The sequence below is a fragment of the Aegilops tauschii genome, chromosome 5 (assembly GCF_002575655.3).
Source record: "Aegilops tauschii subsp. strangulata cultivar AL8/78 chromosome 5, Aet v6.0, whole genome shotgun sequence".
NCBI classification, from domain to species: domain Eukaryota; kingdom Viridiplantae; phylum Streptophyta; class Magnoliopsida; order Poales; family Poaceae; genus Aegilops; species Aegilops tauschii.
Window position 1 is genome coordinate 15049037 of NC_053039.3, and position 14231 is coordinate 15063267.

The window sequence follows — 14231 nt, forward strand, 5'->3', positions numbered from 1 at the left end:
GTATATATAGGGCTTTGCCATTTCTCGATCGAGCCAAGCTTCCCACTATTCCATACTACCCCAAGACTTCAGTTCTTCGTCTTTACTACCAGTACTAAGTGGTTTTTCTAGCTAGTTGCTGATGCACTCATGGGAATTTATATATCTTGTACTATTGTCAGACAATTGGAAGGGTAAGTTAAGGAACCAAGATGAGAACACCAACGTACCACATGTGTTAATTAAACGAAGCGTACGACTGTGGGAGTTTTTTTTAGAACTATACCCTTGAGTGCGAGAGGTGTTTTTTTAGGGATCTGAATACGAGAGATATGCATGCACACTTCACACTGGGCTGGCTTTGTGGTTGTTTATCCGCGGTGCTGATGCTAGACGTGCAAGTGTGCATACGCACCTCTCGCACTCAGACCCCCTCAAACTATTAGGCCATTTTTGCGAACTTTTCTAGACGTGTACTTTTTTAAATTCATGAATTTTTAATTATAATCATGAACTTTTTTTAATTCATGAACATTGTTTTTGAAAGTAATCATATTTTTCAAAGGATTGAACTTTTTCAAACCTGCAAACTTTTTCAAATATTATGATTTTTTTAATTCATGAACTTTTTTCGAATTCATGATTTTTTCAAATTTTTAATTCGTAACTTTTGTATTTATTTTTAAGTACTACGCTATAAGAGAGTAGGGAGCAGAAGAACTCGAACTGAAGAAAAAACTGCAGCGCACGATAAAAGGACGGTATGTCCAAATGAGTGAAGGAGTAGTGGGCCGAGGCCCAACAAGATCGCTAGTGTACGCCAAGTCCTTTCCTGTCGCTGAAGGCGCCAAATAGAGCCTCTTGACGCTGATGGTGGTGGTCACATCGATGTCACACCTTAGTGGGTTAGGCCCATCCCATTTTCAAGGCCTCTCAGGGCAAAGTTGGCCTCATTCTCATTGGGCGTGTTGGGCGATGACCCATGACATCTAACTTAGATCCAAATTGCTTCCATACATTCACGCAGTCGATTGCTATTAACCATCCAATCAATATAGTCTACCGACCACTTTATCCATCTTTATTCAAGAACAACTGATGCAGTTGCCCTGTCTTGTTCAGTTTCCTTAGGCGCAGCTACTTATGCTTCGGCTGGCCTGTACCCGTCTTTTGGTATTCTTACCCTGTATCTTCTCCATATTCTGTAGAGGGGATAACCACCATCCACACATGGTACATTGTGTATTGTTTCTTTTTTTTACCAAGCAATTACAAAGAAAAATGGCAGAAGGTCATGTGCTAATAGAAAAAGATAAGACGTAATCCCGATTTCTCCATATGAATATTGTTTGGATATCAAAAAAGTGTCGTGGGGTTCCTCTGGCTTGGGCTGGAGTGGCACTACTTAGCCCAATAGAAAGAGATAGAGATGAATAAAACTGATAGGTAACGAGATTCAGGTAAACTGATGGAGGAGAACACACAATTTTCTAAACTTGTTCTCTCTATATCTACTAGAGATTGTACCTATGCTATGTGAAAATAGCATGCACTGCTCCTAGGTAAGATCCAGGAGAAGTGTCATTAAGTAATTCGGTAGTCTGAGTTCTTTCATGGCCATGATGTAGCATTGCCTAGCCAATTATCCTCCCACAATCTAATTTTTGAGCCATCTTTGATAGAGAAGGATCCATAGAGAAAGAAATGTTTTGGCTAGGCACTTGGTATCCTACTAATCCATCTTTTGGTCACTTTGGATCCATCCATATGAATCCAATCTGTGTTTCTTCCACCCAATGATATAATACTAATCCATCTTTTGGTCACTTTGGATCCATCCATATGAATCCAATCCATGTTTCCTCCACCCAATGATATAATAACTCATCATGATCATAATGACATAACAATCTCTTAATTGCTATTATATCAAAATTTGTATAACAATGTGTAAATACAGTATAAAAGAAAAGAAATGAAATACAGATGAAAAGTAGTAGCACGGGTAAAATCCCATGCTCCTACTACTTAGCAGTAGCTCTGGTACAGAAGAACGCTACTGCTAATTGAGTTAGTAGTAGCGCGGTTGGACCAGCGCTACTGCTAAATTTTAGATGTAGCGCCCTAGCAGTAGCCCGGGTGCCCGCGCTACTGCTAGGATAAAACCCCGCGCTACTAGTAGGGTTTTCCCTAGAAGCGTCATATTAAATTTTCATGTTTCTTATTTAGGGATCGTAGCCACAAGAAAGACGCTCGATATGAGTCATTCGTTCTGAATGGTTGGAACATGAAATCAAGGTTAAAAGAACATGTTGCTGACGTGGGTAGTGTCCATAATCAAGCAAGGAAAAAGTGCCTTGATTTTCAGAAAAACAATCAACACATTGATGTTGCTATTCAAGTTTAAAGGGAAGCTTTGAAGATTGCATATTTTACTCCACTGAATGCCTGTACTGAGACAACTACACTACCACTAAAGCTAGGATTGTATTTTAGGTGACATGACGAGTCGAAGAACTTGCACAATAAAGAAAATTATCTTGGAAGTTCATGACTTCTTAGCTTAGAATGATTCGGCTTTGCATATGTGATAGTGCAATCTATTCTCAAATAAGTTCACAATAATGTGTTTTATTCCCTTTTTGATGAGTCTAGATATGTCTCTTGCAAAGAACAAATGGCTGTGGCCTGGCGGTATGTTGATAGTTTCGGAGATTCTAAAGCAAAATTTGCGTGTCTGGCGCACGTGAAAGATGCAACTTATTAATACCTTAGCATTTCAATTGATTCTCTTTTTGCAAAATATAAGCTGAGTTACAATCAAGTTACATGACAAGGGTATGATGCGCTAGCAATGCGAGGTGAGTCTTTTTCGAAACCGAGGAAAAGTATTTGCCTCAAATATTAATTAAGAGGAGAATAGAGTGGGTGTTACATGCCCCAAACAAAATAAGATTACTCTCTTGCATAATGGTATCCAATTTTTTTGCACTCGCGGCGATCAAAGATGAGCCCCCTCCTTTGATGGCATTGAGAAATTTGTGGTGGAGTGCATTCCTCTCAATCCAAATGGTCCAACTAATAAGAATTGTGAGGCACGCCATGGCCTTAATTATAATTGGTGGTGTGGATGTCGGAACGGTTTGTACAATAATTGATCCTTGATGTAACTCTCAAGTTGCCAAGTGGAAATGTTGATGCTCTCAAGGTGTAGCCATTCATTTGCTAAGTTCCAAAGACGGATGGAGAAGCGACCCTTGAAGAAGAGATGTGCACCAAGTTGCTATCCAGCATGCATAGAGGGTGGCTACAATTTGGACATCCCCGCCTAGTTAGTCTATCGGCAGTCCAATGGCCAACCAAGCAAAGAACTTTACTTTCTGGGGTGCCCAAGTCTCCCGAACTGAGTGCTCCTTGCCATTCACATACCTAGGTCTTCCTCTCACCACTCATAAACCATCTACATAGGATTTGATGCCTATGCTATAGAGAATTGAGAACAGACTCATGGGATGTTCTACTCTTCTATCACATGGGATAAAATTGCATTATGAAGGCTGTTTTCACAAGCATGCCTACTATTACTATTTGTTATTTTGCCTTGCCTATGGCTGTGATATATCAAATCAGAAAATATCTAAGGCATTGTTTCTAGAAAAAATATGGTATGGAAGACAAAGGTTGTGCACTCATTTCTTTGGATAAGGTGTGTAAACCCAAAGGTCAAGGTGGTCTAGGTGTTTTGGATATTTTAACTCGAAATAAAGCCTTGCTAATGATGCGACTCCACAAATTGATGAATCAAGATGATCTCCATTGGGTGAAGATCATATGGGAAACATACTATTTTCTAATGGATCATCTACTGACAGGAAGGTGGGTTCCTTCTGGTGGAAATCCATTCTTAAGCTCATACCTTTGTTCATTCAAGTTTCTTTTTGTCAGGGTGGCAATGGTAGAACATCCTTGTTTTGGGAAGACAAGTGGGTGACCCAACAATTGGTTTCTATTTTCCGGAACTACACCCTTTCTGAAATATTTCATTGCAACGGATTCTGAAACAAGTGTACCCGGAGGAACTTTTTCATAGGCCACCATCCATTCAAGATTTAACATTGATTTCTACAACTCTAGAATGATCTTCATGCTAGACAAGTTACACCTCACAATGACACTTGCATTTACCCATGGGGATTCACATATTCATATGCCAAAATGTATAAACATGTTAGGGGCACTGACAAGGCTCATTATTTATTGACCAACCTATGCAAATGTGGGGCTATATATGCTCAGATACAAGATCTTTTTTCGGATAGCTCTCCATGATATGCTCAACACCAGGAATCTCCTGAATAGGAAACCATTCTACCTCCCAAGTTATTGTTGTGTAATGAAACACAAGAAGAAACTCTGATGCATCTTTTCTGGGATTGTACCTTTGCACAACAATGATGGTGTACAAGTCTTCCAAATAAACATAGAGGTATATTTTTCTTTCTATGATGAAGCTCAATTGGCTCTCCTGGAACTTCCCAAGGATATTGTTCTTGATATTGTCATTATGGGTTGCTGGAGCATCTGGAGTCAACGTAGTGACTAAATTTTTAGAAATGCAATGCTCAACTTTGATAATTATTTCGAAGGAGCTACTCAAGTTTACAATGATGTGTTTGAAACCACATAAGGTTGAACAGCTCAAGATTTGGTGCACTAGTTATTTGTGATCAGACAACCTAATCTAGTTTTATCATGTGGCCTAGAAAGGGTATTGAGTGAACCCCTTGGTTTTTATTTCTCTAATAAATACTTTGTACACTTCTGTTTGCGAGAAAATTTCCAATCTATTCATCTTTAATCGTGGCAGTACAACGAACTACATTTTTTTGCGAGAAAACTTCCGATCTTTTCATCTTCAATCATGACAATACAATGAACACCAGAAATAATAAAGATTACATTCAGATCCGTAGACCACCCGTCGACGAGTACAAACACTGAAGCGAGCCGAAGGCGCGCCACCGTCATTGCCCCTTCCTCGCCGAAGCCGAGCAAAACTTGTTGTAGTAGACAGTCAGAAAGTCGTCGTGTTAAGGCCCCATAGGACCAGTGTAGCAGAACAGCAACCGCCGCTGATGAAGAGTAGCGTAGGTAAGAAGGATCCAACCTGAAAACACATGAACATAGCCGAACTACGACCATATTTGAGCAAATCCACCAAGGACCGATCAACCGGAGACACACCTCCACACGCCCACCGATGATCTAGGCACACCATCCGGACGGGGGGCTGCGGGGAGAACCCTATTCCATCGTCAGGGAGCCACCGTCGTCTCGTCTTCCTGAGCAGGACACAAACCCTAACAAAACGCGAAGAAACAACTGCAAACAGAGCCTTGCCGGCCCTCCCATCAGTAAGGGCCGAAATCCACCGTGCCTCCATGGCCCTAAGGCCACCGGAGACGAGGCGGACCGACGGCGGCGCCGACAGGAGGTAGGAGAACCCTAGAATTTTCATGGGGAGGAGGCAGCCCGCTTAGGTAATGACCTTTTGGCAATGTAGTATAAATACTTTGTACATTATAAATATAAAATATCTTAGAACAATTGTTCTACAGTTTCGGGGTAAAGAAAATACTAGTCACGGAAGGTTGCAGGAATAAAATTTGCAAGACATGGCTTCAGGTGCCAACACTTTCCGTTAGGTCGGTGATGTCTTGGGAACGTAACATGAATGTTTGAATGAACCTGCAATGTTTTCCCTCAAAAAGGGAAAGATATACACACGGATGCCGACTGGTTGACAAATTTCCCTTTTTTTTTGCGGGGGCAATTTCCCTTCAACTTCATTTCTGCTCAACTTCATGACGGGCAAGAATGGTCCCACGGCACAACTCGTGGACCCAAAGTACAAAACAAAACAAATATTATCAGTTTTTTGGTATAAAAGGAAACAGGACAATGTGAACTATATTAGACTTGTATACGTACACATGATTGTTTTTTTATTTTTGAATTAACTTGAGTTGCTTACCACATATGTCACATGATTGTTGCCTCAGTAGGCCCAGAAGTTGATTGGCTGAAGCAGTCTCTGTAAATCATTGGCAAATAAAGAAGTTAACCACCACCGTGAACAGGACACGCAAATACGCGGCTCGGTTGGTAGTTTCTGCCGACGATGATGCGTACTGCTCACTACCAAATTCTTAAAGAGTAGGGGATGATGGAGCAAAGGAACTTTCTTGTAGGGAAGAATCATGTAACACTTGTAGTGAAGATTTGGGCTTGTACATGGGATAGGAGACGCCAGGTCAAGGACTCAAGGGAGAATAAAATCGGTGTTGGAACCCTCTACACATGGAGCTCGCTTGGATAAGAGGAGGTAGTCTTACTGACATTAGTGCAGAATGGTGCTATTAAGCACCTCTATCGCACATCATCGAACTGTGTGCGATAAAGGAATCTCTCACAATACAAAATTCAACTGTCTTCGAAAGTTAAACGTATGCGACCACCAACCTATGACACATGATTAAAGAAAAAAGAGATGTCTGCAATATCGCCCACACAGTTCGGTTGCGTTAACTCGTGACAACACACAATTGTTTGGGAAAAATCGTGTGCGTTACTTGCGACACGATTGAAATAAACAAATTGGGTACAATGAGGGGAACCATCACACACATTTACGGTGATTGGAGAGTTATAATATGTGGTGTGCAAAATTGCACACACATGGTTCGCTAAAATATACATGTGCATGATTGGCGTGTCGTACTGGCCTGTAGCATCGCCATCGGCCTATGAACGGTGACAAAGCAGGCTGGCTTTTGATTCCTTCCTGAGGCGCGGGAGAGACAAAACAGGGAAGTGGATGTGCTGCTCGACATAGGGTCGTGCCTAGAGCCAATTTTGATGGATGTCGACAGGAGAAGGCCCGGGCATGACAGAGAGAAAAAAAGCTATCAAGGAGAGACTGATAATTTACTATCGTTCTTGCCTCCAGGGGAAGATTACGGCATCTCGGCTTTTAATATTTTGATCTAACGGTAAGTAACTGTTTGATAATGAGGATTAACGTGGAGGGACGAAAACTGCCTCAAGCCAGTTAATCTAAGAATGTAACAGCTGACGGAGAAAAATCTTAATCTAAAATAAAAATGATTGTGAGATCATAAGTTTTCTACAGTCTTTACCACATTTAAAAATCTTGCCTGAGCATGTGCACGAACCACTTGGCTATTTGCTATGGTAATGGAAAGATTAGCTCCAGGCCTCTTTGAAATCTTTCGGAAGGCACCCAGCCGAAGCTAGACTGGGAATGGAAGCACATAAACACCAATTGCATCAACAAATTGGCCAGCCCTACCAAAGAAGCCGACAATGCTGCTATTACTCTGCATCGTAGTTTTGAAAGGACTTCCTTGTCTTTTTCCAAAAGGCCCATAGCTGCTGCAGTTAGTGACCAAAGTGAGCGATGTCAAAACATTGGACAACGCACCAAATGAACCGAATGTTCCCGAAACTTCAGTCACAAACTCTGTAGGACCAAGCTTAATCTGTGATTAAGAGAAAAATATAATGAGTTAACAACATAATTAACAACAACGGTTAACCGAGCCAAACAGAGATTTTTTTGGCTAAACCCACCGTCTTGCCGCTCCCACCATCACTGCCCCACGGGCCTGCAGTGTGGTGCCGGCCATTTCCGTCCTTGAAAGAGAAAGCGAGTGAATCAACAACTGAACCACTGCGAATCGTCACACTTTCCAGGCTTTGCGGTGCCACCTTGATGTCGCGAGCCCTACCACCATTTCCACCCCAAGGCCCATTCTTGGCGGGCCAATTCTACTTGCAAGAAATGGAGACACAACCACATAGGGTGTTAATAAGGCATTAAACCTTGAAGCTCATTATCTATAACAAAATTGACATTATTATTTCATTGCTTCATGTAAGTTTGACAATAAGAGAAGTAAGTAATAATGTCAACTGCTTGAGTAGATCAATGCATTGACACATTGAAACATATATAGTTTATAATACTAATGTGTGTGAATTATTCGATGAAATATTAGCACATGCATATTTTAGAAATAAAGATCGTTAACTGGAAGGTCAGCTCAATATTGATAAGGCACAAATCGTCCAATTTAACTTCAAACAAATATAAGGCTTACACATAACGAACCAAAAGTTAATCAAGTACATATATGCGAATAAAAGAAACATATAACTACGGGTGGATGAAGTAACAATACCTCTTCCTTTTTGTTTGCCAGTCCAATGTCTTCATGTTTTAGCATGTCTTCTTCAAGACGCCTGCTTATATTTAGAATAGGGGCATACACATTGGTTGTCTTCTTGATCAGAATCTCCAGAGCTTCCACCTCCGAAACCCAGGCACCATCACAATCAATATCAATGCGGACACGCTTAACTGAAGACAGATTCTCCAATCCAAATTCAAAATCACCATACAGATCTTTTGTTTCCCGCACTCCAAAATCAAACCTGAGCCTTTGAAGTCCCTGCAGAGCTCCTTGTGCAAATACCAGCCCGGCTCCTCTACATTCAAATGCGAATTCACTTAAACACTGGAATGTATTGTCACGACCAATGATCAGTTTTCTGGGTGATCTATCACTAGCAGTTCAAGAAAATGAAGTGCAGGCAAACCCCCAAGGATTTGAACATGCTCCTGTTGTATTTTGTTGAGTCTGATGGACAAGTTCTGGAGAGAGCAGTTAATCCACCTAGGCAGAATAGAGAATGGGCTATCCCAAGCCCAGAAGGTTTGTAAACATTTAGGGACCCAACCTTCTGACGTGAAATCCAGCAACACGTCAGCAGCAAAAACAGAGAGAATTTGGATTTTGTGGAGGCTGCTTAGATATTCCAGAAAAGGTTTCTCGTAGCTGCTGTCCCATCCATTGGCCCAAATTTCAAGCACTCTTAGTTCAGTCAGAGTGCCTAACTCTTTCACAAAGTTTGGAGACTCAGAGATGTTAATTTTTGACAACTCTTCTAGTGATTCCATATTTCCTATTCCCACGGGCACTCTAGTGCCTATGGAAACATATAAGCGTACCAGTTGTCTCAACTGAACAACTGTTGATGGCAACTCATGTATTTTTGTTTCCCTCAGGTCCAGTGTCTGCAAGTACTGTAAATTCCCAATTTCTTTTGGAAGCTCAGTAATATATGTGCGTCCTAGTCCTAGATACCTCAAATGCAGCAAATTTGTGATATCCTTCAAATAACAACTATCCAAATGTTGGCATTCTTCGAGATCCAGCACACGTAGAACCTGGAAGCTCAAAAGTGATGGAATCATGTCAATAGCAGACCTGAAGACAAAAAGTAGCCTTACATGGGATAAGTCCATGGATTTATCAAGCATATTGTGCTCTCCATTGTTCTCTTGGATTGATAATCGGCGGATCTTGTTCCCTGTAGACAATGGCTGCTGACCTCCTAGTATACTAACAAAATTTTCCTCGGCCGATAACGAAGTGATGAGATCAAGTACCATATCATGTACACGACATGTTTTTGCACTACCATGAGTGTCAATATCAACAGGCTGAAGCATATTCCGATTAATCAACTCATTGAAGTAATTTTCTCCTTGTTTATATAAGTTCTCCCTTTGCTTATCATGAATAAAATCTTCTGCAACCCATCCCCATATCAGTTTATCTCTATTAATCATATGATCCTCCGGAAATATGCTTAGGTACAACAAGCAAGTTTTCAAGTGAGGAGGTAGGTCACGATAGCTAAGAGATAATATCCCTCTCATGTTCTCCACACTAGGACCATTTTCATGTCCAGAACCAATGGAGTTGAGCACATTGTACCATAGCTCATTTGTTTTTGTCGGTTTACTAGCCAATAAACTAGCTATAGTTATGATAGCCAATGGTAAGCCATCACATTTTTTCAGTATTTTCTCAGATACTTCTTTCAACGCATTGGGGTAATCATCTTCACAATTAAATATTCTCTTGTAGAATAATTTTTTTGAGTCCCCATGGGAGAGAGGTGCTAGGTGATACACTCTACCATTGAAATCAGAGCAACAAGATTCAGCAACACCAACTTTCCGAGTAGTGGTAATTATTCTACTACCACAATTGCTCTTGATCAAAGCAACTTTCAGTATCGTCCACACATTTTGGTCCCATATATCATCAATTATAATTAAGTACCTATATATGATTTTGCAAAATGTAAAATAAATAGTCATTAGCTTATATCCAAAATTGGAAGTACGGTCGAAAGTAAATAGATTTTGTCTCGGTAATTTTTGTGATGCTACTGAGACTTCTTTTGACAACTATCGTTGGCAAAGTGCATGCTTTTATATGGCGCCTGTGGCCAGTTTGCAAAAAATGCAATAACACCCTTGTAAGGAAATTCAACTAATTATATAATAATGGAACATATCAAATAGAAATGTAGTTATTATATTAAAAGAGGCGGGTAACTTTTGTTCTTATTTGGACGCCATCATCACACTTTCGGTTCCACTATCGCCTCCAACTCTCCTCTCCCTCCGAAGTTGCCTTTTTTCCTTCTATTTTTTCCTTTCAAAAAGAGGGATAACACCACTGACTTCTACATCGTGATGCCTTTCTTCTTTCTGTTAACCTTTCATTCTCACCACCTCCTCTCCATGCCATCTCACCTCTTCTCCATTCTGGAGTAACATTGACATCTGACATGAACCAAACATAGGGAGGTGAGAGCGATTGCTCCAGATGACATATAGAGAACCAGTCATGGTGATAGTGAACTTGCACTACGCCACATGAAAATAAATAGTACGTCACTCTTGTCTATCTAGAGTCCCGAAAGAGTGGCCTTTGCCACTAGATTGTGAAGATAAAGGATTTCTTGTTATATGATATACTTCATATTTACCAAGGGCACGTCTCGTTGACTGCATTAATATTTACTACAAACAAACATCGACAAGGTTGAGCTTGTAAGGGTTGAGAGAAATTGCTACGGAGCTTCAGTTTCTTGTGTCTACTTCCTAACAATGGAGTTAGGAGCCCCTATGGAAGCTTACCCAGTTGAAGAATAATATCTATTTTTATAACCACATATTTTAAAAGTAAAATTTACTAAATGGTATGTAAAATTTGTTCGGTTGTGCATCTGGAATGTGAACTGGCATATTTGGCTTGTCATTTTTCTTGTCATTTGAGATATACTTTTTGAATCTTGGTTCATTTTGTGAAGCTTATTTCATTTGCATGTAAAAGCATGTTTCAGTTTGTGAAGTTTACAGGAATGGAACAGTGTAATATGCTTTGTGATCTTTGATGAAATATTAGTGAATTTATTCTAGCAATCCGTTGTATTTGTGAATGATTTGTGACATGATGGTGATATTATGTGGATGTTTCTGAATATCACCGATATAGAAGGGAAATTACTCAAATTAAAGCAAACTGATATGATGTACAGATCTTTGGACTTGGTTTTGATTTGTGCAAGTGATTTTTGTGATATGTGAAATACGAAAGTTATTTTGGTTCTTTTTTGTCAAAGAAAGTGATTTTCCTTCAGATTTGTGATGTGTGAAATATGAAGTGCTTTTGATTCACATAAGAAATATGTGAAATTTTTAGGTTGACATTTATAAAATATTTAAATCATTTTTTTTGAAATTGTTGGCATAGTTTAGAAATTTGTGATTTGTGAAATAATTGTGAATGTCAATGAAATTATTTTTTTAATCTGAGTTTATGAAATAGTTGTGAAAATGTTAGTTGAAAATGATTGGATTTTGAAATATACTATTTTTTATGTTTTCTTTAAAACATTCACTGGCATAATTATGTTGAAATAACCACTGAAGTTATTATTTAATCACCAATAGTATTATTTTGATTTTTGGAAATCTTTGAATTATTCCAGATTTTTTTCTTCAAAAAGTTAGTTAACATAATGTTATTTGTATTTCTGGTACATTAATATATAATATGAGAATATAAACATTGAATCAATATGCTACGTAAATACAGCTAGGTTGTATGCATACTCCATGACGAACCGATGCGTACGGATATACTTTTACCAAGCCTACGTCTAGTTGACCTCACAAATCTTTATCGCAAACAAACAATATGGCTTTCGTATAGGAGTTGAGAGCAATTGCTTACGAGCTTTAGTCTCTAGTGCCCACTTGGTGGAAACTTTTTAGACTTGATATTGATGCTCGCATTTTTCTGGATTTATTTTAGATTTTCCATCGATGTTCGTTTAGTGGAAGAAGACGTTCCTGTCGACTACGAGGCACCTACGTACCATGACTTTGTCAGTCTCAAGATGTTATGTCAGCTTAGTTTCTCGGAGGTGGTCATAGGGGTATGGTGTGTGTGTGTGTGTTTATAGAGGTGAGTGTATGCTCATGTATGTAAGCAACTTCGATTGTACTGCGTTAAAAAAATGTCGTTAGCGGACTAATCTCTATTTTGGTAGCAACACGGAGCTTATAGGGTACATAACATTAATCAATAAGTACTTGTTTTGAAAAAGAAATGCACGCACGCACCTCTTGTCCTTGAGAAAATTTCGGATATGATCCACAAGTTCCTTAACATCCCAATCTTCACCGTTGGTGCAATCTTCTCCACTTACCTGGCGAATTATGCTGCGAAATATCTTCTTTACGTCCGGTGTAAGGGACACCGAGACAAAAGCCCGGCACTGGAACTGCCCTTCTAGCATGTGGAACACCGTGTTGGCTACGGTCGTCTTGCCCAGGCCGCCGACTCCGACGATGGACAGCACCTTGAGCTGCCGCTTTGATGCGCCCTCCCCCTCCTTCAACCACTTGACTAGATCTCCTGTTGGCCTTTCCATGCCAACAAGCCTGGACGCATCCTCGTACAGGGCCGGCAGACGAGGATCGATGGTCGTCGCGGCAGATGGCCTGACAAGATCATCGTCGAGCTTGTATCTCTTGCGCCGTTGGCTAACCTCCTCCACTTCGCCTTTGATGCGGTGGATCTCGCCGGCGATCTGGCGGCGAGTCAACGCGGTTGCCCACAGGCTCCTCACCCTGTCCATGAACCCCTTGATCAAGCCAAGCGGCTCGGGGGGCTCTTGGGCAGCCCCAAAACGGACCGTGAAGGTGTCGATGCTGTCCTCGATGTCGTAGGACATCTCCCTCACCTCCCTCGACCACACCTTGACCTGCCCGTCGAGCTGCCCGACCGGCACCTCCGATATCTTCACCAGCGCCGCCTGCATGCTCTCCAGCTCGCGGCTAAGGGATGCAATCTCCTCCTTGAGCCCCTTGTGTAGCTTGAACTCATCGGTAAGCAACTCGGCCAGCTTAGGGAGGAGGACATCCATCGTCCCACTGACTATTGCCATGCAGATGGATGGATCTGACCTTCTCGCTAACTTTTCTTGTGGAATGTGATTCTACTGCACACCGCTGCTGTGGTACGGCAGTGAGCACTGGCTGGGAGAAACCTTCACCTCTTCTTATGAATTACCTATACATATGGTGGTAGCCGATAGCACCATTTCTCCAGCCGGTCACATCTTCTTTTTAAATATGCACAAGTTAGGTTTTTTTTTTGGGCAGGTACAACTATATTTTTAGAACAGGGCAGATACACTTTGCATGTTATTGGCGAACCAACCCGTGATTGAATGGTTAGGAGGATAGTGATATTCTTTGCCTACCAGGGTTCAAGGCCCAGACTTGACATTGCTGCTCACATTTTCCTAGATTTATTTCAAGCCTTTCAGCGATGTGTGTTCAGTGGGAGAATACATCCCGTCGACTAGGAAGGCGTATGTGGCGACTTCATCAATCTCAAGATGATGTGCTGGCTCAATCTCTCGGAGGTGCTCATAGGGATAGGGTGTGCTTGCGTGCGTTTATAAGGTGAGTGTATATGCGTATGTATGAGCATCTGTCTCTGTACTGCGTTAAAGAAAGCTTGTATGTTATTGTTCCCTGATGCCAGTACAACTTGCGCTTTTTGTTTTCTGAGACATGTATAACTTTAATGTTAGATATTTTTTTCGAGGAGCAAGACCAATACTTCATGTGGGTCTCCCTGTTAATTATTAACTTATTTCTCCGCATCTACATATCGATCGTACTGAGTTTTCAAACATTGCATCATCGGGCTAGTTTTTTTGGTGGCTTTTTAGCGCTTCTACCCCCTACCTCCTATCCAGTTTATTTTAGAAGCTCCATCAAAAATAAT

General features: G+C 40.8%; 1 protein-coding gene across 4 annotated transcripts; it reads right to left on the reverse strand.

Moving 5' to 3' along the window:
• Positions 1-5659: 5659 nt before the first annotated feature.
• On the reverse strand, positions 5660-13541 carry LOC109747033 (disease resistance protein RGA4). 4 transcript variants are annotated; one of them, XR_012183905.1, is made up of 5 exons: positions 12554-13529; positions 8244-10196; positions 7633-7830; positions 7179-7541; positions 5660-6073 (listed from the first exon to the last, which is right to left on the reverse strand). XR_012183905.1 is itself a non-coding variant. In XM_020306128.4 (4 exons), exons 1-4 carry the CDS (start codon positions 13378-13380, stop codon positions 7293-7295), a joined length of 1581 nt encoding a protein of 526 aa, XP_020161717.1. In that variant the 5' UTR covers positions 13381-13529; the 3' UTR covers positions 7112-7292. The 4 variants fall into 4 exon arrangements, 1 of the variants encoding a protein (XP_020161717.1); XR_005755921.3 differs by having other exon boundaries at positions 5962-6073; positions 8244-8550; XR_012183906.1 differs by lacking the exon at positions 5660-6073 and having other exon boundaries at positions 7112-7541; positions 12554-13541.
• Between the last annotated feature and the right edge of the window lie 690 nt (positions 13542-14231).

Bases quoted from the DNA above. Each gene is read 5' to 3' on its own strand.
- LOC109747033 (XM_020306128.4), bottom strand. From the start codon at position 13,380: ATGGCAATAGTCAGTGGGACGATGGATGTCCTCCTCCCTAAGCTGGCC. The intron at 8,551-12,553 runs GTGCGTGCGTGC...ATTTGAATGTAG, and splicing joins AATTTTCTCAAGGACAAGAG to AGGAGCCGGGCTGGTATTTG. The intron at 7,542-7,632 runs GTGGGTTTAGCC...TCTTAATCACAG, and splicing joins ATGGTGGGAGCGGCAAGACG to ATTAAGCTTGGTCCTACAGA.